The 25,923-nt window shown below is 52.6% G+C and overlaps 3 protein-coding genes across 7 annotated transcripts in view; 2 read left to right on the plus strand and 1 right to left on the minus strand.

Annotated features, from left to right (window-relative positions):
• Positions 1-947: 947 nt before the first annotated feature.
• On the plus strand, positions 948-16,799 carry ERCC1 (ERCC excision repair 1, endonuclease non-catalytic subunit). 4 transcript variants are annotated; one of them, XM_059905125.1, is made up of 10 exons: positions 948-1,061; positions 1,537-1,648; positions 2,650-2,865; positions 6,328-6,431; positions 7,503-7,602; positions 8,599-8,672; positions 14,198-14,297; positions 15,998-16,069; positions 16,300-16,368; positions 16,690-16,799. In XM_059905125.1, the coding sequence occupies exons 2-10, from the start codon at positions 1,556-1,558 to the stop codon at positions 16,741-16,743; spliced, it is 882 nt and encodes a 293-aa protein (XP_059761108.1). In that variant the 5' UTR covers positions 948-1,061; positions 1,537-1,555; the 3' UTR covers positions 16,744-16,799. The 4 variants fall into 4 exon arrangements, with proteins under 4 accessions (XP_059761108.1, XP_059761109.1, XP_059761110.1 ...); XM_059905126.1 differs by having other exon boundaries at positions 7,503-7,593; positions 8,596-8,672; XM_059905127.1 differs by having other exon boundaries at positions 7,503-7,593.
• POLR1G (RNA polymerase I subunit G) lies at positions 16,633-19,136 on the minus strand. Its single transcript, XM_059905123.1, has 3 exons — positions 19,031-19,136; positions 18,501-18,642; positions 16,633-18,330 (listed from the first exon to the last, which is right to left on the minus strand). Exons 1-3 carry the CDS (start codon positions 19,062-19,064, stop codon positions 16,914-16,916), a joined length of 1,593 nt encoding a protein of 530 aa, XP_059761106.1. The 5' UTR covers positions 19,065-19,136; the 3' UTR covers positions 16,633-16,913.
• A 1,440-nt stretch (positions 19,137-20,576) lies between these two features.
• The window catches only part of PPP1R13L (protein phosphatase 1 regulatory subunit 13 like), a 20,285-nt gene continuing 14,938 nt past the window's right edge, over positions 20,577-25,923 (plus strand). The window contains exons 1-4 of one of the 2 annotated variants that reach the window (XM_059905122.1): positions 20,577-20,860; positions 25,211-25,291; positions 25,396-25,541; positions 25,758-25,923. The exon at positions 25,758-25,923 is cut by the window's right edge and continues 339 nt beyond it. In XM_059905122.1, the coding sequence (XP_059761105.1) occupies positions 25,237-25,291; positions 25,396-25,541; positions 25,758-25,923 (367 nt within the window). In that variant the 5' untranslated portion in view covers positions 20,577-20,860; positions 25,211-25,236. The remainder of the gene's footprint in view (positions 20,861-25,210; positions 25,292-25,395; positions 25,542-25,757) is intronic. The other variant, XM_059905121.1, reaches the window with a different exon arrangement.

A 25,923-nucleotide genomic window follows, 5' to 3' on the forward strand; every position in this document is an offset into this window, starting at 1 on the left:
GATAAATAGGTGCAAATAAACACTAAGAACTTCTCTGTGAGAAAAATAAACAAAGTTAAAATATAAAGTGCAAACTATCAGGAAATATTTGGAATATGTGTAACTGACTAACAATTAGAATTGGAATCCATAAAGTACTCTGACACATTAACAGTAATAAAAAAGGCATACAACCCCATTGAAAAAATGGGCAAAGGATATGGGCAAGCAACTCACAGAAAACAAACTATTAAAGACCAATAAACTCACAGAAAGATGTTCTCTCCTTAGTAATCAGAGAGTTGCAAGTTAGAACAGTGTGATACTATCCTTTCAGGAAATGACTAATACTTACTCATCAACCAGGTCTCTGCTCCGATGTCCCTTCCTCTAGGAAGCTCTTTCCTGGCCCTCGGGCTGGATTAGGTGTCCCCTGCCCCACCCCCCTCCCGGGCTCTCTGGGGTCTCCTAGCCAGCCCTGTCCACTCTGGATCGTCACTGTTTGGGAAAGGGTTTGTCTCTCCCAATGCGATGTGAGCTCCAGAAGGGCGGAGCGGGGCTATCGTTATCCTTGGTCATCGCTGTGTCACTAGCAGTGCCTGGCACAGAGCCGGGAACAGAGGAGGCGCTGGGGGAATGTATGTGGAATAAGAGAATGAGTGAATGGGGAAACTGAGGCCAAGTCAATGGCAGAGCTGGAATTCAAACTCAAGTCTGTACTGAGAGAAGGAACCTAGTTTGATTACCCGCCATCTCTTCTCCACTAAGCCCTGCCCAGAGCCCAGGCACACAAGAGGCGCTCAATAAGGGCACTGAAATCAAACTGCTTGGCAACCGGAGACGCTCAGGGCCAGAGGCGGACAGCTGTCTCCAAACCCAAACCTCCGCAGTCCTCCAGAACCATAGAGAGCTGCGTGAGGAACCGCCCCTCTCGATGCTCTACGCCTTTGGGGAACGTCGGGAGCGGGCTGGAGGGCTAGAGAGGCCGGAAGTGCGACCAGCCTGGGGCTCCGCTGGCCGCGCCGGCGGTGGGACGCCTCGACCTCTCACCTGTCTTTCCTTCGCGGCTCGGGGGCGAGGAGGTGAGTTCTCGGGGCTCTGAGACCCCGGGGCTGGGTTGAGAGGGGCGTGGGGTTGAGACCGCCGGTGGCGATTGGCAGATGCAGAAGCCAATCAATCGTTACAATGTCTGAGAGTTTGAGAAGGTGGAGCGAGGGGAAGGCATACAGGTGCGAGCCTTGGGGGCGGGGTGGACGGAGGGTTGGGGACAGTGGTCTGGCCTGGCAAACGGAAGGCGGGGAACAGTGAGGGCGGGGAGAATAGAAAGTTGGGACCCTGAAGGGCGTGGCGAATGGAAAGTGTGTCCCGGTAAGGGGCGGGGCGAGCCGCAGGTGGAGGCTCGATGGGGCGGGGCCTTATAGAACCTGGGGCCATGGGTGTCTGGACCTGGACGCGATGGAGCCCTGGAATTTTTTTGGGGATACGGCTGTGTCTGGGGGTTCCTTCTGGGGAATGTCGATGCTTCGCTCGCTCCCGACGCCACGGCTTCATTTTCAGGCCCCAGAAGGACCTTGCGATGGACGAAGAGGGAGTGCAGAAACCCGCTGGCCCACCCACAAGGAAGAAATTCCTCATTCCAGTGGACGAGGATGAGGTCCCTCCTCCCGCGGTAGGACTAAGAGATGGGGGGACTGCTGGGAGGCTTGGGGGGTGGTTGGGAGGAAGGGGGACAAGAAGGGGCCTGTGGGACCACAGTGTGGGTTAGGAAATGTTGGGGCCTGGGTCACTTTGAGAAGACAGCCTTTTGCCTTCTGCAAGTCTCAGTTTCCTGTAAAAAGTAAAATGTCATGGGCAGGAGGGCTAAGGCAAAGGCTGCAAACTGGCAGCCAGGAAGTAGTCCTGAGATACGTTTTATGTGGCCAGAACCCTGGTTCTGCAAGGAATGAATTTATTGCTAATAGTTGAGAATTGGAAGGTTTGGCAATTTTTTTAAAAATCTGCACTTTTGACATCTTTTGGTAAGTAAAGGATCTGGCAACACAGAGATCTCAATCCTACAGGAACATAATTGCCTGGTGCTAAGTAGTGGCTGCCACCTATGTGCTATGAAGAAAAAGAAAGTAGGCTAAGGATAGAGGGTGTGATGGGGAGAAGAGCTACCTTAGAACAGTCAAGGGAGGACCTCTTGGGGGAGATGATGCCTTTGCCAAAATGTGAAAGAAGTGAGTGAGCGAGCTATGCAACATCAGGGGGGAGGGGAACAGCCAGTGCAAAGGCCCTGAGGTCAGATAGAATCTGATAAGTTTTAGGGCAGCAGGAAGGCCAGTGGGGCTGGAGTAGAGAAAGCCAGGCAGAAGATGTAGAAGGTGAGGTCCTTGAGGCAAGGGGGCAGGGGCAGATCTTTATGAGGCTCGAGGACTGAGGTGACAGCTTTGGCTTTTACTCTGAGTAGGAACCACCTAAGGGCTCTGAGCAGAAGAGGAGCATGATATGACTCAGTGTGGGGAGCAGACTGTGGAAGGTAAGGGCAGAGGCAGGGAACTGGTGAGGAGGTGACTGCAGTGGCCCAAGGGAGAGAAGATGGTGGTTGGGACCAGGGTAGAGGCCGAGGAGGTGGGGAGAAGTGGCTAGATTCAGATTTTGTATGCCCTCTCACATCTGTCCCCACAGGCCAAGCCCTTATTCAAATCCACACGGAGCCTGCCGACTGTGGAGACCTCACCCCAGCCGGCTCCTCAGACCTATGGCGAGTACGCCATCTCAGGACCTCCAGGAGGGTCTGGAGCCACACGCCCCATAGGGCCAGAACCCCTGGCAGGAGAGACCCCCAACCAGGCCCCCAAACCAGGAGCAAAATCCAACAGCATCATTGTGAGCCCCCGGCAGGTGAGGAGGGGGCTGGAGAAGTGGGGCTTTGGGGTTTCTGGTGGGGAACGTGGTTACAGGGAGGGCTTTCTAGTGGACAAGGAAGGAGGTCTGAGTTCTAGCCATTATGCCCTCAACAGCACCATTCATCCATTCAACTAGCGTGTGTGGGTTGAGGATGCCCCATGTCTTAGTCTGTTCAGGCTTCTATAACAAAAATACCATAGACTGGTGGTCTGAACAACGAACATTTATTTCTCACAGTTCTGGAGGCTGAGAAGTCCAAGATCAAGGCGCTGGCAGATTCGGTGTCTAGTGAGGACCTGCTTCCTGATTCATAGACAGCCATCTTCTCACTGTGTCCTCACAGCGTAGGAAAGGGTGAGGGAGCTCTCTGGGGTCTCTTTTATAAGAGCGCTAATCCCATTCATGAGGGTTCCACCTTCATGACCTAATCACCTCCCTTCACCTCCTAATATCATCACATTGGGGGGTAGTATTTCAACCTATGAATTTTGGGGAGACACAGACATTCAGTCCATAGCACCCCAACTCTTATGGTTGGGGGCATGATTGTGTTCATGAAGCTACATTTCCTGTGCCCAGGTTTGTCCATTTATTCAAAAACAGTTGAACACAGGCCCAAGTTTGAATCCCGCTCTGCCACACAGTAGCTTTGTCATCTTGGGTATCATCTTGGGTGACTTAACCCCTCTGAGCCTTTAAAATGGGGGTTCACCCACTTATAATCCATAAATATCTTCAGAGGTTACCTGGTGCAGTTCTAAGCTCTGGAGATAGCAGATAAAGTCTCTGCCATTGACGGGGGGCTGGCATTCTGGAAGGAGAGAGCAGCAGTATACAAAGATAATAATGGGACTCAAGAACATGAAATATGCTCAAAATTGTTAGCCATCAGGGAAATGCAAACCAAAACCACAATGAGATACCACTTCATACCCTAGAATCAAAAGGATAGACAATAACAAGGGTGGGGAGAGTGTGGAGGAGTTGGAACCCTCATACACTGCTGGTGGGAATGTAAAATGGTGCAGCCACTTTGGAAAACCGCCTGGCAGTTCCTCAGACATTTAAACATAGAGTTATCATATGACCTTGCAGTTCCACCTCTAGGTATATATGCAAGAGAAATGAAAATACGGTCAACCTTCTGCAACCATGGATACAAAACCCGCAGACACGGAGGGCCAACTGTACTATGTCATCTGTGGATTTTGATATCCAGGGGGTCCTGGGACCAATCCTCTGTGGATACTGAGAGACCACTGTCTTCTGTCCACACAAAAATCTAGTACACAAATGTTCACAACAGCGTTATTCACAATAGCCAAAAAGTGGAAACAACCCAAATATCTAGCAAATGATGACTAGTTTTTTTCACTTAGCATAATGCTCTCAGGGTTCATCCATGTTGTAGCATGAATTACTACTTCATTCCTTTTTGTTGCTAAATAGTATTCCATTGTATGGATATGCCACTTTTTGTTTGTCCATCCATCATCCATTGATGGACATTTGGGTTGTTCATATTTTTCAATTATTATGAAAATGCTGCTGTGAACATTTGTGTACTGCTGTTAACATATGTTTCCAGTTCTCTTGGGTATTTATCTAGGAGTGGATTTGCTGGGTCGTATGGTAACTGTATGTTTAACTTTCTCAGGCACCTCCAAACTGTCTTCTAAAAGGCTGCATCATTTTACATTCCCACCAGCAGTAGATGAAGGTTCCATTCTCACCATATCCTCACCACTTGTCATTGTCTGTCTTTTGGATTTCGGCCATTCTAATGGGTGTGAAGTGGACAAAATACTTCTTTAAAAATTAAAATTGGGATAAACAACAAGGTCCTACTGTATAGCACAGGAAATTATATACAATATCCTGTGATAAACCGTGATAAAAAAGAATATTTAAAAATGTATAAATATATATGTATAACTGAATCACTTTGCTGTACAGCAGAAATTAACATGACATTGTAAATCAACTGTGCTTCAATTTAAAAAAATAAATTAAATAAAATTGGATCCTGCCCCTCCCTTGCCCAAAGCCCTTCCATGGCTCCCAGTGCCTCAGGTCCAGATGGCCCAGAGCCTGTGGGACTTGGGACCCCTGCAGACCCTTCCCACCCCAGCTGCTCTGACCACTCCACAGTCCACCCCGAGAGCAAATACCACACCCTTATTAGAGCTGAATTCCACCTCACTTGGTAATTACATGTTCGTCCCTGAGATGCTTTTGTTTTAATGTCTGTGTCCCCCACAAGAGCAGGGATCTATGTCCTCTTGGTCACGGCTGTATCCCCAGCACTTAGACACACAGTAGGCACTCAGATACCTGAATAGATTAGAGCTTGACTTGCTCAAAGTATTTTGGTCTTGGGCTACAGGGTAGAGCATGAGGCGGGGGTTTATTTATTTCTTTTGGCTGTGCTGGGTCTTCATTGCTGCGCGTGGGCTTTTCTCTAGTCGTGGCAAGCGGGGGCTACTCTTCGTCACGGTGTGCGGGCTTCTCATTGCGGTGGCATCTCTTGTTGCAGAGCACAGGCTCTAGGCGCGTGGGCTTCAGTAGTTGTGGCACATGGGCTTCAGTAGTTGTGGCACATGGGCTCAGTAGTTGTGGCTCACGGGCTTAGTTGCACCGCGGCATGTGGGATCTTCCCGGACCAGGGATCCAGCCCGTGTCCCCTGTATTGGTAGGCGGATTCTTAACCACCGCGCCACCAGGAAAGTCTGTGAGGGGTGTTTAGAGAGAGGAGTCTGCTGGGCACATGCCAGGCTTTCGGGGCTCTGACCCTGTGGAGGGTCACAGGCCACGGTGAGGAGCTTCCTCCTGAGGGCACTGGGAAGCCATGGCAGGGCTTAGAGCTGGAGAGGGGCAGCTTTGTGCTTTAGGAAGAGCCGTCTGGCTCCTGTTTGGAGGGTGGCCAGGAGGGGACACCACTGGGGCAGGAGACCAGGAGGAGGTGGGGTGGGGGCATGGCAGTGGAGGGGGAGGAATTCATGGGGAATGCTTAGAAGGTGGATGTCCCACCTGGTGGGTGAGGGGGAGAGGGAAGCGTGTAGGACAAGGCCTGGGCCTCTGGATGGTGGGGCCGTCCCTGAGTTGGGGCTGGGAGGGGGAGCAGGTGTGGAGGCCAGTGCTGAGTGCAGTGAGGTAGATACCCGGGGACACGTGTCCTGTGGACCACAGGACACACGAGCTGGGGCTGGGGGGAGGGCTGGGCTGAGAGAGACCCGGGGACCCTTTAGTTAAGGCCTAGGGCCAGGGAGGAGGGGCCTAGGTCAGAGCCCCAGTACCAAGAACATTCCAGGCTGAGGAGGAGGAAGAGTCTGGGGAGAGGAGGAGAGCAGAGCTGGAGAAGCCCCAGGTGCAAAGCAGGAGGTGGGGGGAGGGGCCCTGCGGTGGCGGTGGTCCCAGGGTCACTCTGCTAATGGCTTCGGTTCTCCCTCCCCCCAGAGGGGCAACCCTGTGCTGAGGTTTGTGCGCAACGTGCCCTGGGAGTTTGGCGATGTGCTTCCCGATTACGTGCTGGGCCAGAGCACCTGTGCCCTCTTCCTCAGGTGAGCTCTGGGGGCCACCCACCCTCAAGGTGGCCTGGGAGGGGTGTGCTCTGGGTGTTCTGGGCCGTTGTATGGGAGACCTCTGGGCACGGCCCGGGCCTAGGTGTGACCCTGGGTGGGAGGCAGAGATCTTGGCTTAGAGGTGTCCGAAGCAAGAGCTGGGCCCCGGACTCTGGGTCTGAGGGACGAGGGGCCAGGGGCCTGGATCCTGGGTCTGAGGGGGGAGGGGCCGGGGGCCTGGATCCTGGGTCTGAGGGAGGAGGGGCCGGGGGTCTGGATCCTGGGTCTGAGGGAGGAGGGGCCGGGGGGCCTGGATCCTGGGTCTGAGGGAGGAGGGGCTGGGGGCCTGGATCCTGGGTCTGAGGGGGGAGGGGCCGGGGGCCTGGATCCTGGGTCTGAGGGAGGAGGGGCCGGGGCCTGGATCCTGGGGCTGAGGGGGGAGGGGCCGGGGGCCTGGATCCTGGGGCTGAGGGGGGAGGGGTCGGGGGCCTGGACTCTGGGGTGAGGGAAGAGGGGGCCTCATGTCCTGGACACCAGGACTGGAGCCAGGATTTCTGTAACCGTCACCACAGTTAAATAAGTTTCCCTCCACTCCTGGGGGCCCCTCCCTCCCTGCAGGGTATGAGAGCTAGTGGCTGCTGAGCAGAGATGTCCCTTTGTTCCTGGGTGGCAAAGCCACCCCACCCCATCCGTGCCAGCGCCCTCTGAGGTCAAAGCAGGCGGTCCCGGGGATGGGCCCTGCTTCCCAAGACCAGCTGTACAGCACCACCCCCTGACCCCGGTACACACTCTCTAGGGTTTCCTGGTCTCCGCCTGAAACCTAAAGTCCTTCTCTTCCTCGGTGAAGAATCCGGGGGTCCACCCTTCCAGGGAGTCAGAGCCGGGCACCCCTCACTGCCAGTCCCCCTGTGCCCCTTTCTTGAAGGGTGACCTTGGGCAAGTCACTTAACCTCTCTGAGCCTCAGATCTGCCTGTGCTCCCCAAGCCCTCTGCCTTCCAGCAAGAGGGGAGAAGGGCTTCTGGGGTCTCTTAGCCGGAGACCTCCCAACCCCTCCCTCTCCCGCCCCCCAGCCTCCGTTACCACAGCCTCCACCCAGACTACATCCATCAGCGGCTGCAGAGCCTGGGGAAGAGCTTCGCCCTGCGGGTCCTGCTCGTCCAGGTAGATGTGGTAAGCAGGGGTCACTCCTCCATGGGCCTCACTGTCCCCATCTGTGTAATGGGGAGCCTTGGGCCTCCCGGTTGCCTGGCGGACTGTTGAATCTCTTCCAAGGAGAAATGCAAGTTGGAACCCCAGTGGGGACTTTCTAACATCTGAGATGGACAGCCGTGATGGCGAGGAGGTGGAGGGTCAGATTACCCGTCTCCTCCTTCCCCACACCCCCTTCAGCCAGGCCCTGCCCTCTGCCACTTCAATACTTCTTGAACCTGTTTCATTCTATCCTCACAGCCGGGCCCTGATCCAGGCCCTTTCCTCTCTCGCCTGGGTCCCTGCCCCAGCCTCTTCTCTTGTCTTGTGGCCTCCAGCTTCGACCCTGCAGTAGTCAGAGGGGTCTTCTGACACACAGATCTGATGTCCCAACCCCTCTGTGGTCCCCCAGTGCCCTCCATGGCCCGTGAGGCCCAGTGTCACCCGATCCCTGCCCAGCTCTCCCGGTTCATCTCTAAGCCTCCACGTGATCACCCTTTCATTTCACAGCCTCCGTCCCATAGTGGTGAATTGTATTTCCTCAAGCCTTCCTTCCCCTCCCTTCCTTTGCACACGCTGTTCCCTATGCCTGGAATTCCCTTTTCTGCTCTCTGTTGCCCTCACTCCTCATCCTCCTTCAGGTCCCAGCTCAGATATCCCCTCCTCTAGGAAGCTCTTCCCTAATCCCCCAGGTAGGACAGATGCTCCTCTGGCTCTCCCACCCCAGCCCTGGCCACTCTTGAGTCATCACTGACTGGGGACTGTCTGTCCCCTTCATCAGACTGTGAGTCCCGGGAAGGCACAGCCAGGGCTGTCCCGGTCACTGCTGGGTCCTGCACAGGCTGGGCACCCAGTTGGAGATTAGGGAGTGTCAGTTGAGTGAAAGGCTCTTGGCATCCTAAGCTGCTCTGCTTCCAAGACTATAATTCTTTGCTTTCTGCCAGATCCCTCATTCTAATTTCCTTCTCCACTCAGAAGGATCCTCAGCAGGCCCTCAAGGAACTGGCTAAGATGTGCATCCTGGCCGACTGCACCCTGATCCTTGCCTGGAGGTGAGATGGAGGCTCCCCTCCCAGGTCAGGCTCTATCCTGAGAGTTATTGCCCCTTCTGCCCCCAGATCTTCCCAGCCCTTCTTCCTCCCATAAACTCCCTGTGTGAGTCTGGTCCAGGCACTGCCTCTCTGGGCTTCAATTTCTTTATCTGTAAAGTAGGGTCTTAATATCTTTCTTATAGGGTTGTAGGCACAAAAGCAGGTGACGTACATCAAATCCCAGGACCACACTAGGCGCTTATGAGTTAGACATAAAATCTGGCTGAATAATTAATTTCAAGTCTAGGTTTCTAAAGACCATTTTGATTGGCTCTCCATAGGGAAAAGAAGACTTCCCTTCCTCACACCATAATCAGAACAAAATCTTGATAATTATAGACACAAAAAGCAAAACTACAGTAAAAGTATTCAAAGAAATCTTATAAAATATATATATATTTATTATGATCCTGTGGTAGGGAAAGTCTTCCAAAACAAGACCCAAAACCTAGACACCATAAAGGAAAAGGTTACCCAATTTGAGTAAATTAAAATTTAAAAACTTCCAGATGGTAAGAGATACTGTAAACAAAGGTAAAAGACAAGTGACAAACTAAGAGAAAATACTTGTTATATATAAAACATATATTGGCACTTACAATCCCTAATTTATATATGTATATATGTATATATACATATATACATATATAATTTATATATATATATAATATATAATTTATATATGTATATATGTATATATAAATTTTATATTTATACAGTTCAAATATATATAAATGTTTATATTCATAGGAATGTATTTAAACATTTATTATATATTTACGTGTTATGTGTATATATATATACATATATATATGTGTGTGTGTATATATATATATATATATATATATATATATATATATATATATATATACACACACACACATATATATATATAAAGAGCCTCTTGCAATTCAGTAAGAAAAAGATAGCCCGATTTTTAAAAGTCTAACACAGGTTGCCAAGAACACATGAAAAAACTATCAACCACACAGCTTATCAGGAAAAGTAAATTTTCAAAAAATGAGGTGCTATTTTTCACCCATTAATTTGGTGAAAACGTCAGGTGGATAATATGAAAGGGGCACCTGCATGTTTGGTTGGCAGGAGACTTGATTGGCTATTAAAACAGAAAATAGACATACTCTTCAACGCAGAAATTCCCCCACTAGGAATATCTCCCCTTCGATCATCCCTCCTTGGGTGTGCAAATCCACAGTGGCGTGGGCCTTCCTGGCACCATCCGTGCAGTAAGCTGCAGGACCAAACAGCATGATATTTTAATTTACTTATAAAAGGAAGGAAAATGAGCCATGCTTATGAACAGATACAGATGTGAATAAACTGAAGGGGCTCCAAGGGGTCCAAGCTATGAACAGTGTTGAACCTTGGGAATGGCACAAGGGGAGGTCCTGAGGGGAGGGAGACTTCTATCCTCTGCCCTTCTCTTTTCTTCTGAATATGTAATGGTTAGTTTCTTTTGTTAAAGAATAGGTAGCATATTCATGTAGTTCAAAACTCAGAGGTGATTATATATATACTATATATATAAGTATGTGTAAGTATTGTAAAATGTAAGTATATAAATATTATAAGTGTATATAAGTATATATGAGCATATAAGTAATATATAAGTATAATATATACATTTATATAAGTATATATAATATATTTTATAAGTATATATAATATATACCTATATCATATGTGTATATAGTAAGATATACAATCACTTGATTTTTGAACTACATATGTAATATATATATATATACCGTTTTTATATTGCTTTCAGATACTGTATATGTGTATACAGTATATATATAAATGGTAGTATATGCCCTTAAAAGTCTCTCTCTTCTGCCCCTTCCCTCCCACTCTACTCCCCTCACCCTTACAGGTCACCATTATTGTTGGTTTCTTTATTTCCTTCCAACGTTTCTATAAAACGCAAACACGTGTGAAAACATCTTAATTTTCTTTCTTAGACAGAAGTAAGCCTAGTATATATACAGTTCTGTGCCCTGTGTGGTCATGTCATTATCTGGAGGTCTTTTCTATATCAGTGTAGAGAGCAGCCTCATTATTTTTTACAGCCATGTAGTATTCTAATATAGTGTCCACATAAAAAAATTAATAGACTTTTTTTAGAGAAATTTTAAGTTTATAGAAAAATTGATTGGAAAGTACAGAGAGTTCCCACATACCCCCTCTCCCCCTGCACACAGTTTCTGCAATTATTTATATCTTGTATTAATTAGTGCGGTACATTTGTTACAACTGATGAACTAATATTGAGATACCATTATGATTAACTAAAGTCCACAGTTTACATTAGGGTTCTCTCTTTGTGTTTACATGCTATGGGTCTTGACACAGGTGTGATGTGTCCATAATTACTGTATTTTACAGAATAATTTCACTGCCCTGAAAGGTCCTCTGTGCTCCCCCTTTTCATCCCTTTCTTCCCCCAGCCCCTGGCAACCTCTGACCTTTTTACTGTCTCCGTAGTTTTGCCTTTTCTAGAATGTCATATAGTTGGAATCATACTGTATGTAGCTGAAATAGAAGAATCCACAGTTCTCCTCGTGTGTTTGGAAAACCCATTTCTTCATCCTGTGCGTCTCCTTTACTCCTCACACAAAGCCCTTCACTGCTGGCCACCAAATATGTGGAGGATTTCCCCCACACCAAGCAGTTCTCTGCCAGCTGGGTGTCCTACAGTTTAGCTCAGTTCTGACACTGTCTACCTGGAGATAACGTCAGATCCCACAGGTTAAGGGCTCACAGCGCTGCCCCATCACACACACACTGCAGGCGCCAGCCGCAAGCCCAGGTAATCCCCTGTGCTCTGACCAGCCGGCTATAGGTCAGGACCTCCAATGACCCCTTCCTCAGGTTTGATTATTTTGCTAGCGCAGCTCACAGAACTCAGGGAAACACTTACTTCTGCTTACCAGTTCATCAAAGGATATGATAAAGGACACGGATGAAGAGGTACATAGGGCGAGGTCTGGGAGGGTCCTGAGCGCAGGAGCTTCTGTCCCTGTGGAGCCGGGGTGCGTCACCCTCCCGGCGTGGATGTGTTCGCCAGCCTGGAAGCTCCCCAAACCCCGGTACTAGTGTTGGGATTTTATGGAGGCTTCTCACGTAGGCATGATCACTTATTAACTCCACTTCCAGCCCCTCTCCCCTCTGGAGGATCGGGGGTGGGGCTGAAAATTCCAAGCTTCTAATCCTGGCTTGGACTTTCTGGCTACCAGCCCCCGTCCCGGAGCCATCCAGGGTCACCTCGGTGGAACAAAAGATGTTCCTGGTGCTCTTATCACTTAGGAATTTACAAGGGTTCGGAGCTCTGTGCCAGGAACAGAGGCCAACATACATTTTCTGTTAGCTCACAGTAGCCTTTTCAGATCGGCTTCTTTCACTTAGCAACAGGCTTTTTTTTTTTTTTTTTTTTTTCTGGCTTCGTTGGATCTTCGTTGCTGTGCGCAGGCTTTCTCTAGTTGCGGCGAGTGGGGGGCTACTCTTTGTTGCGGTGCGTGGGCTTCTCATTGCAGTGGCTTCTCTTGTTGCGGAGCCTGGGCTTCAGTAGTTGTGGCACGTGGGCTCAGTAGTTGTGGCTTGCGGGCTCTAGAGCGCAGGCTCAGTAGTTGTGGCGCACGGGCTTAGTTGCTCCGAGGCATGTGGGATCTTCCCGGACCAGGGATCAAACCCGTGTCCCCTGCATTGGCAGGCGGATTCTTAACCACTGTGCCACCAGGGAAGTCCTAGCAATAGGCTTTTAAGGTTCCTCCGTGTCTTTTCATATCTTGGTAATTCATTTGCTGTTTCACCTATATAGTATTTTCATTTTCAGCTGTATAGTATTCTACCGTGTAGATGGACCATCTCTGTAGCCCCCTAACGGTGGACGCTTGGGTGGATTTCCAAGCTTTTGCTGGTACCAGCAACACTCCCACTACTGCCCTGAACCCCAGGAATGGGTATTTAGGCCAAAGGGTAAATGGATTTGTAATTCTGTGCCCTCCCTGGGGGTGTGTTACCTCTATACTGTTTGACTATTTGGAAAAATGTATTTATGTATTAATTGTATATTAAAACAAAAGCAAGTATAAAAATTGTTCTTTTTGCTGTGGGAAGTAGCACAGTGGAGTATAGAGAGCCCAGCCAGGTGAGACAGACCCACTGAAGGAGCTGTCTCTCCTCCTTGCCAGCCGTGTGATCTTGGGCAACGCTGGTCTCAGTTTCCCGCTCCGTGTAATGGATTGAAAATAACTGCCTTACAGGATCTCTCAGGAGAGCTTCTGAACATAAAGGGCTTTGGACAGTGCCTGGAATGCAGCTGGGACCCCACACAGGGAATATTTCCCATGTCTTTACATCCAAACTGGGGAATGTTTTGGACCCATTAAGTAAATGAGATCGGCTCCGTCTGCGGATGTGGAAGGACGTCCTGATTGTACTGTGGAGCAAAAGTGAAAGCAAGGAAGCGGATACAGCATGCTAACTTGTGTGTCCTGAACAAATGATTAATAACAATAACAATAATAATCCCCGCTGCAGTGAGAGGAAAGCAACAAAGCCCATGGAAAAAACACAGAATTAGAAAAATGAGTGTTTCTTTCAAAAATATAAATCAACGTTTAATCAACAAACATTGCTCACTAGCTAGACTTTGAAGGCTAAGAAAATGCCTCAAGACAAATACTTTATTTCCACTCAACTCAATATCCTCAAGTTCCAAAGAGAAAAAAGACTAGCTTTTTCCTGTTCCTTTATTCCACACACAGTCCCTTTTAGTGATTTAGTTGTTTCAACTACCTTTGAAACAGTTAATTACGTGTCAAAAAAACCCCAGTGCCTAAGAGGAAAATGAATGGCGATTGTGAAGTCGGGTTAGTTGTAAAAGATTCAGCAGTCAGGGTCCGGAGCTTTTTCCTTTTGAAGGTGCGCTACATGAAAAACCTTCAAAGCTCCATTTTTCTTGGTAGTGGGAGCTGACTGCTTCGTGAGGTTGTCTTCCTGTGGTTGGGAAAAGAAATGGTATTTTTGGTTTTTCTCTCTCTCAAACCTGGCCAAACTCTCTGTGTCCCAACCTCCCTCCCAGAAGAGCTAACATTTCTTAAATAGGCTTCTAAGCGCCAGGCATGGCACTTAGCGTGGACTTGTTTAATTGTCAGCTTAATTGTCAATTGTCCCCCACTTTACAGATGAGGAAACCGAGGCCCAGAGAGATGAAAACCATTGGCCCAGGGTAACTCAGGTGGGAAGTGGGGCCTGAACCTAACTGGTCAGGCTCCCAACCTCTGGCCCTTAGCCAGAAAAGATGTGTTAAGATGCACCCACCAAGCAAGGGTTACCGCCAGGGGACATTTTGGGGGAGGTTGAGAACATTCATACATTAGAGTTTGGAATTCTTGGAGTCAGCAAATGAAATTAATCTAAAACATGACCCTCCCTTCCCCTGACCCGAATGTCTCTCACCCCAGCCCCGAGGAGGCCGGGCGGTACCTGGAGACATACAAGGCTTACGAGCAGAAGCCGGCGGACCTCCTGATGGAAAAGCTGGAGCAGGACTTCGTCTCCCGGGTGAGGCCACCTCACCTCCCTGCCTGGGCCTCCCCCCAGCCTCTCCTTGGGGGTCTGAGCTGCAGTTCTGATCTCGAGTCATACCTCTCCCTCCCCGACCCCACCCTCAGCTTCCAGTACCTTCTCCTGCCCAGACAGCAGCTAGAGGGGTCTTCCTAAGCACAAACCTGATCCTGCCCTCTCCTGATCAAAACACCCCCGTGGCTCCCCAGTGCCTTCACCATGCTCTCCAAGGCCTTGCCTGTTTGACCCGGCAGCCCCGTCTGCCCCCTGCCCCCGCATTCTGTCGCTTCTCTGTGCCTGTTCCCTCTGCCTTGATTAGCTGCCTAATCCCATCTTTGCCCCATCTCAGCTCCAATGCTTCCTTCTCCAGGAAGTCCTCCCGGATCCCCAGGCCAGGTCAAGGGCCCCCCGCTGGGCTCCCTCAGTCCCAGCCCTATCTGGGTCACCATGTCTGGAATTGATTTGTCTCCCGAACTGGACTGGGAGCCCCAGGAGGGCAGGGCTGGGCTGTCTCGATCCCTGCTGTGTCCCCAGCACCACTGAACACTCAGTGAGTGCTCAGGGATTATTTGCTGAATGAATTGTTGAATCTGGGCTCCAATGATAGAGTAATGGAGGACGTCCACAGCCACCCCTGAGGTGGGTACTATGAGGACCCCCATTTGCCTGCAAACAAGAGGCCCAGAGAGGTCAGTTCCCTTGCCCACGGTGTCACAGGGAGTAAGCAGCGGGGCCTGGTTTTGAACTGGGGTCCAACTTCAGAGCCTACGGTCTGCCCCTGGGGCAGAACCAACTCAAGATAAATGGTGTTTATCTTCGAATCACATGGCCAACACCCTCTCAGCTAGTTGGGAATCACTCTGAGATGACCTTTATTTTTTTTTTTTTTTAATTAATTAATTATTTATTTTTGGCTGTGTTGAGTCTTTGTTGCTGCGCACGGGCTTTCTCTAGTTGCGGCGAGCAGGGGCTACTCTTTGTTGTGGTGCGTGGGCTTCTCATTGCGGTGGCTTCTCTTATTGCAGAGCACGGGCTCTAGTTGAGCAGGCTCAGTAGTTGTGGCTCGCAGGCTCTAGAGCACAGGCTCAGTAGTTGTGGCGCACGGGCTTAGTTGCTCCATGGCATGTGGGATCTTCCCGGACCAGGGCTCGAACCCATGTCCCCTGCCTTGGCAGGCAGATTCTTTTTTTTTTTTTTTTTAATTAATTAATTAATTAATTTATTTATTTTTGGCTGTGTTGGGTCTTCGTTTCTGTGCTGTGGCGAGCGGGGGCCACTCTTCATCGCGGTGCGCGAGCCTCTCACTGTCACAGCCTCTCCCGTTGCGGAGCACAGGCTCCAGACGCACAGGCTCAGTAGTTGTGGTTCACGGGCTTAGTTGCTCCGCGGCATGTGGGATCTTCCCAAACCAGGGCTCAAACCCGTGTCCCTTGCATTGGCAGGCAGATTCTCAACCACTGCGCCACCAGGGAAGCCCCGGCAGGCAGATTCTTAACCTCTGTGCCACCAGGGAAGTCCCTGAGATGACCTTTTAATCATCAGAACACATAATCAAAAAACATGCCCCAAAAGCATTTACTGAGCTCCTCCCGCATGCAGGGCAGTCTGGGGACACAGCAGTGACCCAGTGCCGCCCTCACAGACTCAGTCTTGTTCTCCTATATTCCAATCCACCTCTGCCCCCTCTTCCCTTCCAGGTGACTGAATGTCTGACCACCGTGAAGTCAGTCAACAAAACGGACAGTCAGACCCTCCTGACTACTTTTGGGGTAAGGAACAATTCCCTTGTGCCGACTGGCATTTCTACCCCCTTTGCTTTTTGAGGAAGCCCCCTGCGTACTCCCTTCTACCTCCCTGTCCCCTCCCCCATCCTTCCTGCCTCCCCTGCCCTCCTGCAGGATATCAGTTCCTTCCAGGAATATTTTACACCTCTGATCAGCTGGGGCAGGGGAGAGTTTTGTGTTCACCTCCCCTGATCATTCGCTCCTACCTTCCTCAGTCTCTGGAACAGCTTATAGCTGCATCGCGGGAAGATCTGGCCTTGTGCCCAGGCCTGGGGCCCCAGAAGGTAAGAGCCCTGGGAATGGGCTTGAGGGGTTGGGGGCAGGAGGGAGCCCCAAATAAATGGGACCTCAGACCCCAAAGTTCTGAGGTTTCAGAAGGCCCATAGTGCCTCTCCTACAGATGGGGAAAACCGAGGCCCAGAGAGGGTGTGGACCAGCCCAACCTCACACAGCCAGTCTGCAATAGAATCCAGATCAGGCTACTTTTCTCCTAGCCCCCCGAGTCCCCTCCAAGCTAGGAGAAAAAGAACCAAAATCCCACTCTGATGTATCAAACAAATGGCTCATTTAATGACCGCTTCCTTTTCTTTCTCCCTCCCCTTCAGGCTCGAAGGTTGTTTGATGTCTTACACGAGCCCTTCTTGAAAGTGCCCCGATGACCTCTGCTGCCAAGGAGGCCCTTGGTGTAACAATAAAGCACTTTCCTGGTCCAGGCTCAGGCTGGTGTGGTCAGTGGGAGTGGGGGTCTTCTCTGCTCTCGCCTTCTGATGGCCCAGGTGGCCACCTTCAGCTTGTCTGAGTTGCAGTCATCAGTTTCCCTGGCGGAGACTTACACGGGATCCTGCTGAGGCTTCTTCTTCCTCTTCCTCTCCTGTCCCGTGGGAGCCACCTCCCCAGACTCGGGATTCAGCAGCAGCTCTGGCATCTCCTCCTGGGATGCTGTCTCTGGCACCTGGCTTTCCTGGCCCCGCTTTTTCTTCTTCTTGGTGGATGCCGGATCGGCCCCGGCCTCAGACTGCCCCTCATCTGGCAGCTCGGGCTCCATCATCTCACCTTGTGGGTTAATCATCTCAGTCCCTGGCTCTGTCGCTTTGTGCCCTCTTTCTTTCTTCTTCTTCTTCTTCTTGGTGGATGCTAGAGCTGCCTGAGGCTCAGGCTCCATCACCTCTTCCTGTGGCTCCACCACCTCTGTCCCTGGCTCCATCATTGCATTTTGTCGTTTTTCTTTCTTCCTTCTCTTTTTGGGGGATGCCAGAACTGCCTCAGCCTGCGGCTCCACTTCATGTGGTAGCTCAGGCTCCATCATCTCCCCTGGGAGCTCCAGAGGTTTCATCTCTGGCTCTATAACCTCAGTCCCTGGCTCCGTCATCACTTTGTACCCCTTTTCTTTTTTCTTCTTCTTCGAGGACAGCAGTGGGATGGCTTCCTCCTGTGGCTCCATCTTCACCTGCAGCTGAGGCTCAACTATCGTCCCCTCTACCAGCTCCATCCCATCTGTCCCCTTCTGCTGCTTCCTCTTCTTGCTGGGGGATAGGACTGTCTCTTCCAGAGGCTCACTTTTAACCATGAGTTCCAGCTCCACTGTCTTTTCTTCTGACTCCAGCACCCCCATTTCTGGCTTGACCATTTCTACCTCTTTGGGCTTCTTTTTCCTCTTCTTGGTGGTGGCTGGGGACAGCGCTCCCAGAGGCTCCAACATCTCAGCAGCAGGCTCTGTTGCCAGTGGCTCTGTCACCTCCAGGTCTTTCAGCTGCTGCTTTTTTTTCTTCTTCCCCACATCCACCTCTGAGGACCCCAAAGCTGTGCCCACCTCCGGGGCCCCAGGCTCATTCACTGCCTCCTGAGGAACTGAGGCCTCTGGCACATGCCTCTTCTTTTTCCTCTTCCCGGAGGCCAGTGACTTCAACGCCAAGACTGACCCAGGCCCAGTGACTGGTGGGCTGCCTCCAAAGGCACAGAACCGAGGCTTCAGGCCAGGGGGGATCTGTGGCGGGGGATTTGCTGGAATGGGCTGCAGCAGGGTCCCTGTTAGGGATTCCTGGGGACCCTCCAAGATCCTCAGGCTGCCCTGTAGCGCCGGGGCACAGGTGAGTCCCCCTCCCGCCTCCGCTGAGGGGGCCAGCAGGGTTGCTCCTCCTCCAGCCTGAGGGCCACTGCTGCTGAGGACCCGGTAGCGGTGCCGCTTGCCTGCCAACTTGCCCTTCAAGATCTGGGAGCCAGAAAGAGGCACGAGTCGCCCATTGAGGCTGAAGGGAGAAAGGGGGAGGGCAGAAACTTGGTCAGATTCTTTTGGTGAGACGGGACAGCAGCTGAGAAGCAGCATTTCTGGGTTCCCCAGGAAAGCCCCTCTAAATTTCCCCCAGGTTCAGCCACGGGGGTGAGGAGTATTCCTGCTAAGTGGCATGGGACCACTCACCAGTCTGGGGCGAAGTCTACAGGGGCCTGGATAAGCCACAGTTCTGTGTCTGGGCCGGTCAACGCCTCCAAAGAGAAACGAGTGTGCTCTGAGGCTGGGGGAGTCGCAGTAAAGTTGGGGGGACAAGAAAACCGAGCAGCACCTGCAGAAGGGGAAACGGGAGTCTGCTGACACTTAACTGCTGGTCCAATCCTCCAGGGAGCCTATTGGTCCATTGGTCCCAACTTCCTGAGGGTCCCAATCCTCTTACCGCGACTTTCCTCTCTCCCGTCTGTCCACCAGAGGCGCACCTATATCCGCCGACCCAACCCTTGTTCTCTCCAAGGCTGTTCCCGCCACCCCCCACCAAGATATCCTCTCTCTATCTTAATTCCCCGCCCCCCCGCCCGCCATCCCCCGGGGGATACACTCTAGGCTGATCCTGCCTCCGAGGATGTCCCTTTTTCCGTCCGAACGCTCCAGGGTACCCCTTTTTCTCCTCCCGCCAGACAACTCTCTGCACCCTGTCGGCCCGCCGTGAAGCAACTCACCGCCGGACTGGGTCCCCGCCATCCCGGGACCCATGCCTCAGACCTAGCAGCCAGAGCCACTAGGCCCCGCCGCCGACCACATGGAACCAAAGGGGTGGGGCCTCATCTGGGAGCGTCCATGTGGCACCAGGGCGCGGGAGGTGTCGCTCGGAGCCCCCTCGCTGTGTGAGCACAAGTGGGGGAAATTTCCACTTGTGCACAGCAGACAACCGAGAAAGCCATCTTTTACGCAAAGTCTACTCCCAAAAGAAGCCGACTCGCCTGTTTGGCGGGAGTTAGAGCCTCACCAGGTTCCGGCGGGTATCCCCACAGTCTCAGACATGATTTGCTCCAACGTTGCCTTAAAGGGGCAGCCACATTCACAGGACCAACCCTTAAAGAGACAGGAAGATCTATTGGACTGAAATTCTTAAAGAGGCAGGTAAGAGTCTAGGTCGGCAGGACTGTGCTTTCAGTGTTACAATCCCTTCTAGGGAGGCCCAGATGCCTCAGAAGTTCAGAACTTGAGTGAGAGAGGTGGGAAAATGGAGGAATGGGGGTAATTCCTTCCGAGGGCGTTAACTACCAGCCAGGGGCGGGGCTCTGGGCTCCAGGGGAGCGGGAAATATAGGGGGAGGAGCCTGTGGATCCCGAGGCGGAGCCTCTGGACTCCCGAGCTGGACACGCGTGGGACGGTGCGGACTAAGGGGCGGGGCTGTGGCCCAAAAGAGGGGTAGATGCCCTTGAGGATTTAGTCTTGTGCGTTAGGGGGACATTTCCAAAGGCTCTGAGGAAAGGAGAGAGAGTAGAAGTCCTGACCAGCGCCCCTTCCCTGCCCCGGGGTGCGTGTAAGCAGCGGCACGTGAACGCAGATTTGGGGGACACGCCCACGCCCCTTCGCACGGGGACCGCACAGCGTAGGGCGACGGGCGGAGCCGCGGGACGGTGGCTAGACAGGGTGATCCGACTGCATTCCTGACCGGTGTGTCAGCGCTGATTCCCGCCCCCGTGCCGAGATTTCGGATCCTACTTTAGAACTGGGGCGCCCACCTTCTCAGTGAGCCAGCGGCTGCTCAGAGAGGAGGAGGGTCAGGGGAAGAGGACGTGTTGCCTCCTCCGGGGATCGCCAGACAGTTCCCGCGCGTGGGCGAGACACCCGGGCCCTGCCCCTGCGGGCTCCGGGACTACAATTCCCAGAGGACGCGAGGCTGGGAGGTGCCCGACGTCGGTCGTGGAAGCTGCTGGGAATCGTAGTCCCAGCCTCCAACTTTGGGAGCCGTTGGTGGGAAATTCTGTAAAGATCCCAACCACCCTTTTTAACCGACGGAGAGATTGAGGCTCAGAGACCCGAGGGGATACTGATTTTAGCGAGGCCCTCTTCTCGCCTTGGGGGCGGGATTTGTGAGTCTCCCCCAGCCTCTATATCCTTCTACCTCTTTGGTGGCGTCCAAATCTTCTTTCAAGAAGGGGGAAACTGAGCCTGGAGGAGTGGGGCAGGGACCCAGGAGTTCGTCTCCTGCACCCACAGCAAGGTAAGAGTCTGGATTCTATTTACGATTTACGTAGCCAGGTCACCCTTGGCCTTTCGACCTCGCCCTTCCTGTCTGTGAAATGGACTTTGGGTCAATCCAAATGGGAACATACCCGTCTACGTCCTGCCCCTACGGGACTACAAGTCCCAAGGTGCTCGAGGCGACCCCGGCTCCCCCTCCCCTCCGGGACCCGCCTCCCTCCGGTACGAGTCACGTCGTCTAACCTGTTCCCGGCGCCTGCCCCGCCCCGTCCTCCGCTCCCCGCAGCCGGAGCCGGAGCCGGAGGAGGACCCCCGGTGCCAAGATCTGCTCCGGATCCGTGAGTTACAACCCCCGCCCCGGGGTTCAGCGGCCCCGGTGGAGCCCGACCCTCGCGTTCCTGGGAGGGTCGGGAGGAGACTCGGACGCCAGGTCCCAGGGTGGAATTGGGGGACTCCAGGAACGTTAGAAAGCTAGAACTTGGATGCCTGATTTACTGGGCAGAAGGAAAAGGGGCTCGGATGCCTGAGTTCTTGGAATGGAGGGCTCGGACGCCTTGGTCCTGGGGAGACGTTCGGAGACGTTCGGAAACGTCGGGACGTTTCAGTCACTAGAAATGGGGGCTCTCGGAAGCCTGAGTCCTTGAGTAGAACTGGGGTATTGGATCTCTTGGGGAGAAATGGGAGACTCGGACTGCTGGGGCTCTGGAATGGGCGGCCATCCCTACCACCCTTCAACTGCCTTCTCGACCGAGCCTTTAGGTCTCCGAGCAGAATTAGGGGTGGGGTGGGGATAGTGGAACCCGGGTTCCTGAAATGAAGCAGAACAAACACCCAGGGTCCCTCTGGAGGCTGTGTCCCGCCGTTCCCCCCACTTTCTGGCTCTGGGGTGGGGGCCAACGTGGCAGGAGGGAAGTAGGACAGGTCTCCAACCTCCCCTGTGCCGCTGCGCGATCCGCAACATGTCATTAACCGGGGCGTCAGACCTGCCTAAGCAGAGGAGGGACCTCCGCCCCAGGGCGCCCCCTGGCGGGGGCGGGGAACCTCCTATTGTCCCATAAAGGTGGGAGATATCTGGGATTTGCAAAGGGCATTCTAGAATCCAGGGCAGAATTCCAGAAGGTGTGGTTGGATTCTGGGGGGCTTGCATGGCGGGCACAATACAGCCATTACACAGAGAGGACGGAGGTAAACTGAGGCTTAGAGGTCACACTGGCAGCAGAGTTGGGGGTCAGGATTTGCCCTCCCCCTTCCTCAGCCGCTCTCTGGGCGTCGGGATACCATCCACTCCCACCGGATTTTCTGACTCACTTCTCTCCTAGGGCTCCTGGCCCTGATCCTGAGGTGAAAAATGTCACCTCCACTCCCATCTGTCTGACCTGAGGTAGTGTGGGAGATAAGGGAGGATAGAGGCTAATTCTGGAGGTGTGTGTCTGCCCTTGAAGCTGGGGGAGGGCAGGGCTTGGCACCTCCCTCCGCCCGACTCCCCCTTCTCTCCATCCCCATGAGTCACGTGAATGGATTAAACAAGGGGTGGGGCAGGGGGTTCTGATGAAAGAGGGAAGAACTTCCTAATGTCTGGGCTTGAAGGGCATTTGGTGATAGCCTGAGATGAAATAAAAAATAATAACCGTGGCTGCCAAGACAGAGCTCACAGAGTGCCAGGCTCAGGGCTGGCAGGTAATGGATGGTTCCCATTGTCTACAGAAGTCTCCGGCAACTGCCCAAAGGTCTCACTTCCATTGAGGTTTGCTGAGCCCAGCCCAGGGAATGACTTCTTTCTAGTCCAATGGGAAAACTGAGGCTGGAGTGCGGGCACAACGCACACCCTAGGCTTTTGCCACCTTCTGTCTGGAATCTTCCAGGGATTCCTATGCCCTGGAATGGGCCAGAACTGGAGATGGCTAGAACTCAGGAAAGCAGGGGAGAATTTAGCATTCTGAGATCCAAGGGCTGAAGTCAAGATTCCAGGGGTTAAAGCTCGGGGCTTTTAGAATCTCAGAAAGATTTGAAAGGGCTGTTTTGGAGGAAAAAAATTACTTTGGTTTTGAGCCCTCAGTCTGTTCCAGGCCTGGGAATTAGGAATCTTATACTTGTGAACTTTATTTTGTACCCTTCCCTGTTCTAAACTCTATACATAAATTATGTCGTTCAAACCTCACACTTCTTTGAGGTGAAGGTATTAATTCCCCTATTATACACACAAGGAAACTGAGGCACAGAGACGCGAAATAACTAGCCGAAGGTAGAGATTTAAAGAGGGGGAAGGCCCTAGCTCATTCCACAGACGTCCACAGAGGGGGGAAACCAAGTCCCAGACAGGGTGGGGCCTCTCCCAACGTCTGTCTATGCGGACGGAGCTGGAGGATTCCAATCTGGGTATTCCCAAACCAGCCTGGCGCTCTGACCCGGTTCCTAGTCAGGATGATTCCTCCAGGAACCCCCCACCCCTGATTTTTAACCCCAAAGAACCGGGCTGGGGTGCAGAAGATGCCGGGGAAGGAGACCTAAGGGCGGAGGAGAGGGGAGCCCGGCGGAGAGGACGTGGAGGTGGAGGACAGGGGCCTGGAGGAGAGGCGCGGCCCTCGCCACCCTTGCCCCCCGCCGGGCCCCCGCTCCCCTGCCGCGGGAGATGCGGCACCTGCCCGGGCCCGCCGCGCATTCCCCTGCTCTGAGCTCAGGAGTTGTCTGTCCGCCCCGCTGCGGTCGGGCCGTGACCTGGAGCGTCCCCTGGCGGCCCTGACGCCCTTTTCGCCCGCCTCAGACCCGGGACGGGCCCACGCCCAGCCTTGGCATTTCCTTAGACCCAGAGGTTGTAAGGGTCTTAGAATTTGGGGATCATGAAATCCCCCAAAGAACCATTCGCTACCAGAATGCTGGCCCTGGAGGTAGCATAGATTGTTCATTTTTATATTTTAATGAACACAGAGGGTTTCCTGTGTATCTCTGAGATTCTAAAAGGCGCAAGTTTTGATTCCTATAGTCTCTCCTTCCCCTGCCCCGCGCCCGGCATGCGGGGTCTTACCTGGACCAGGGATCGAACCCTGTGCCCCCTGCAGTGAGAGCTCAGAGTCTTAACCACTGCACCACCAGGGAAGTCCCCTATAGTCTCTACTTTTTGAGGCCTCAATTCTCAGAGCCTTAATTCCTCTTGCGCCTTCTGGCCAGTTGGAGCCTCACAACTGTCCTCTGAGGTAGACTGCTATTTATCCTCATTTTACAGATCAGGAAACTGAGGCAGTCTTGTCAGGTGGGACAATGGTGCCACCAGATTTGAACCCTCCTTAATTGTACTTTTAGCAACTCCGCTATACCAGACATTCACCTAGACTTTTAGGACTTCGGAATCCTGGGATAGATAGAACTCAGTGCAGGAAGACAGAGAAATCTAGGCTAGCCAAAGTGGAGAATTCTAGAATGTTCCAAAGATAGAATCTTGGACTGAGAACTTTCAAACAATAGACTCTCAAGCTGAGGGTTTTAGCCTCTATAGAAATTTAATTACAACCTCAAGGTCCTTATAATTTCAGAATCTAGGCCTCTGAGAGATTGAGGAGGCCTCTCAGAATAGCTGATTTGCCTCCTCCTTTCACAGTTGGGGAAACTGAGGCTCAAGGAGTGGAGGGGACTCTTAGCCCACACAATCCTACCACACCCAAATGAGCCACCAGCCCCAACAGGTTCTGTTCCGAGGCTTCCCAGACTGAGGCCAGAATCAGCATGCCCCAGCCTGCCCTGCTGCCCACGCCTGCACCCCAAGTCAAAGCTAAGTGGTCGGTTGGTGCAGTGGGGAGGTGGCAGAGCTTGCGGGCGTGGCGGCTACCATGGAGATGGGGATGGTGCTGGCCTGACTAGTTCCTGGTGGCCTGGCTCCTTCCCACTGGGTTGGCGACCACAGTGGCCCAGCCACCCCTGGCCAACTCCCTGTTCTTCCTGTTGACGCTGGGTCTGTGTGAACATGCTGAGTCTCCTCTGGGTGGGGACTCTGGGGAGAGAGAGCTGAGTGGTCCCCGTCCTCTGGAGCCCCTCCAGACTGACGGAGATGCCCCAGAATAACAAGTTAGGTCCAGGTGTGAAATCTAGTATGCTGACTTCTTGCAGGGTGACCTGGAACAAATGTTTCTGAGCCCCACTTTCTTTTTTGCTATGGAGGTTTTGATCATGGGATAAGGTATTAGCTGTAAAGCACTTGGCACAATTCTAGGGGGCAGTGTTCTCTCAATAAATGGTTGTTTTATTTCATTATACCCTCGAGTAACTAGCAAAGGTCCTGGCACATAGTAGGCAGCACCATCATTATTTTTAAAAAGATCCCCAGCATCTAGCACAGTGTCTCTTGGTCCCTAGTAGGCATTCAGTAATTGATAGTTATTATTATTGCATCCTTTGTTCACTATAATGTCTGTCACATAGTAGGTGGTTAATGGATAATTGTTGAAGGAATGATCACGTCTTATTAGGGCTGAGGTAGAGAGATGGACCAGGAGCCACAGAAAGAGAGTGAATTGTCCTGAGCCTTCCTGGAGGGCTTTGCAGGAGTTGGCATTTCCCAGCAGGGAAAGTGGTGGGTCATAGCGCTTCCAGTGGAAGGAAGTAGGAGAGTAAAGGCACCGTCCCGCTCCTCAAGGCCCCAGGTTCCCTGTGGGTGGGCTCTGAGCAGGCTCTCCCCCGCCCCGCCTCCCCAAATGCAGGCGCCCCGCTGCGGCCAGCCGGCACCATGGACAGCGAGGCGTTCCAGAGCTCGCAGAACCTTCTGGACCTGAACTTACAGTGTGAGCTGGGGTAGGGGGCGGGGCGGGGCCCTCGGGGCGGGGCGGGGATAAGGCGGGGCCCTGCCCAGAAATCCGGGTCCTCACTACTACTCCCGGCCGCCCAGCTCTAGCCATGAAGCACATGGACCTGAAGCAGGTGGAGCTGGACACGGCGGCGGCCAAGGTGGACGAACTGACCAAGCAGTTGGAGTCGCTGTGGTCAGACTCGCCGGCGGCGCCTCTTGGCTCGCAGGCCAGAGCGCCGGCTAGGGTGAGCCTGCTTGCCCTGGTCCCCACCCGGGCCTCCAAAGTCAGGTTCTTTCCTCCAGTAGTTCAGGCAAGCCTGTCCCATGGGGCTGTGCAGGCTGTGGGCTATTTAAAGGCACTTGTGGGATTAGTGGAAGTGGGGATCAGTGAAAGTGGACGTGACCTACCAACCCTCTACTATTGTCTCCTTTGACCCCTCAATGTCCCGACCTCCCTACAGCTGTCCCGGTACAGCCTCAGCCCTGTCCCCGAGCCCTTGGGCAGCCGCGGGTCCCCCTGGAAGGCAACCACCGACGACGCAGACACCTCGTTCAGACGCTCCGAGAGCGCCCCGGCTCAGCTCCCCTACAGCTCGCTGTCCCCTAAGGGCCGGCCGTCGTCACCGC

Source organism: Balaenoptera ricei, chromosome 19, assembly GCF_028023285.1.
Source record: "Balaenoptera ricei isolate mBalRic1 chromosome 19, mBalRic1.hap2, whole genome shotgun sequence".
In the NCBI taxonomy this organism is placed as follows: Eukaryota; Metazoa; Chordata; class Mammalia; order Artiodactyla; family Balaenopteridae; genus Balaenoptera; species Balaenoptera ricei.

What these genes read in the sequence shown, in the direction of transcription:
- ERCC1 (XM_059905124.1), top strand. Translation starts at nt 1,556, where the DNA reads ATGGACGAAGAGGGAGTGCAGAAACCCGCTGGCCCACCCACAAGGAAG. An exon ending in ACCTGTGCCCTCTTCCTCAG is followed by an intron (nt 6,432 to 7,502) that starts GTGAGCTCTGGG and finishes CCCGCCCCCCAG; the next exon opens with CCTCCGTTACCACAGCCTCC. An exon ending in TGCTCGTCCAGGTAGATGTG is followed by an intron (nt 7,603 to 8,595) that starts GTAAGCAGGGGT and finishes TTCTCCACTCAG; the next exon opens with AAGGATCCTCAGCAGGCCCT.
- POLR1G (XM_059905123.1), bottom strand. Translation starts at nt 19,064, where the DNA reads ATGGGTCCCGGGATGGCGGGGACCCAGTCCGGCG. An exon ending in GGCGGGGACCCAGTCCGGCG is followed by an intron (nt 18,643 to 19,030) that starts GTGAGTTGCTTC and finishes CCCCTTCTGCAG; the next exon opens with GTGCTGCTCGGTTTTCTTGT. An exon ending in GTAGACTTCGCCCCAGACTG is followed by an intron (nt 18,331 to 18,500) that starts GTGAGTGGTCCC and finishes TTCTCCCTTCAG; the next exon opens with CCTCAATGGGCGACTCGTGC.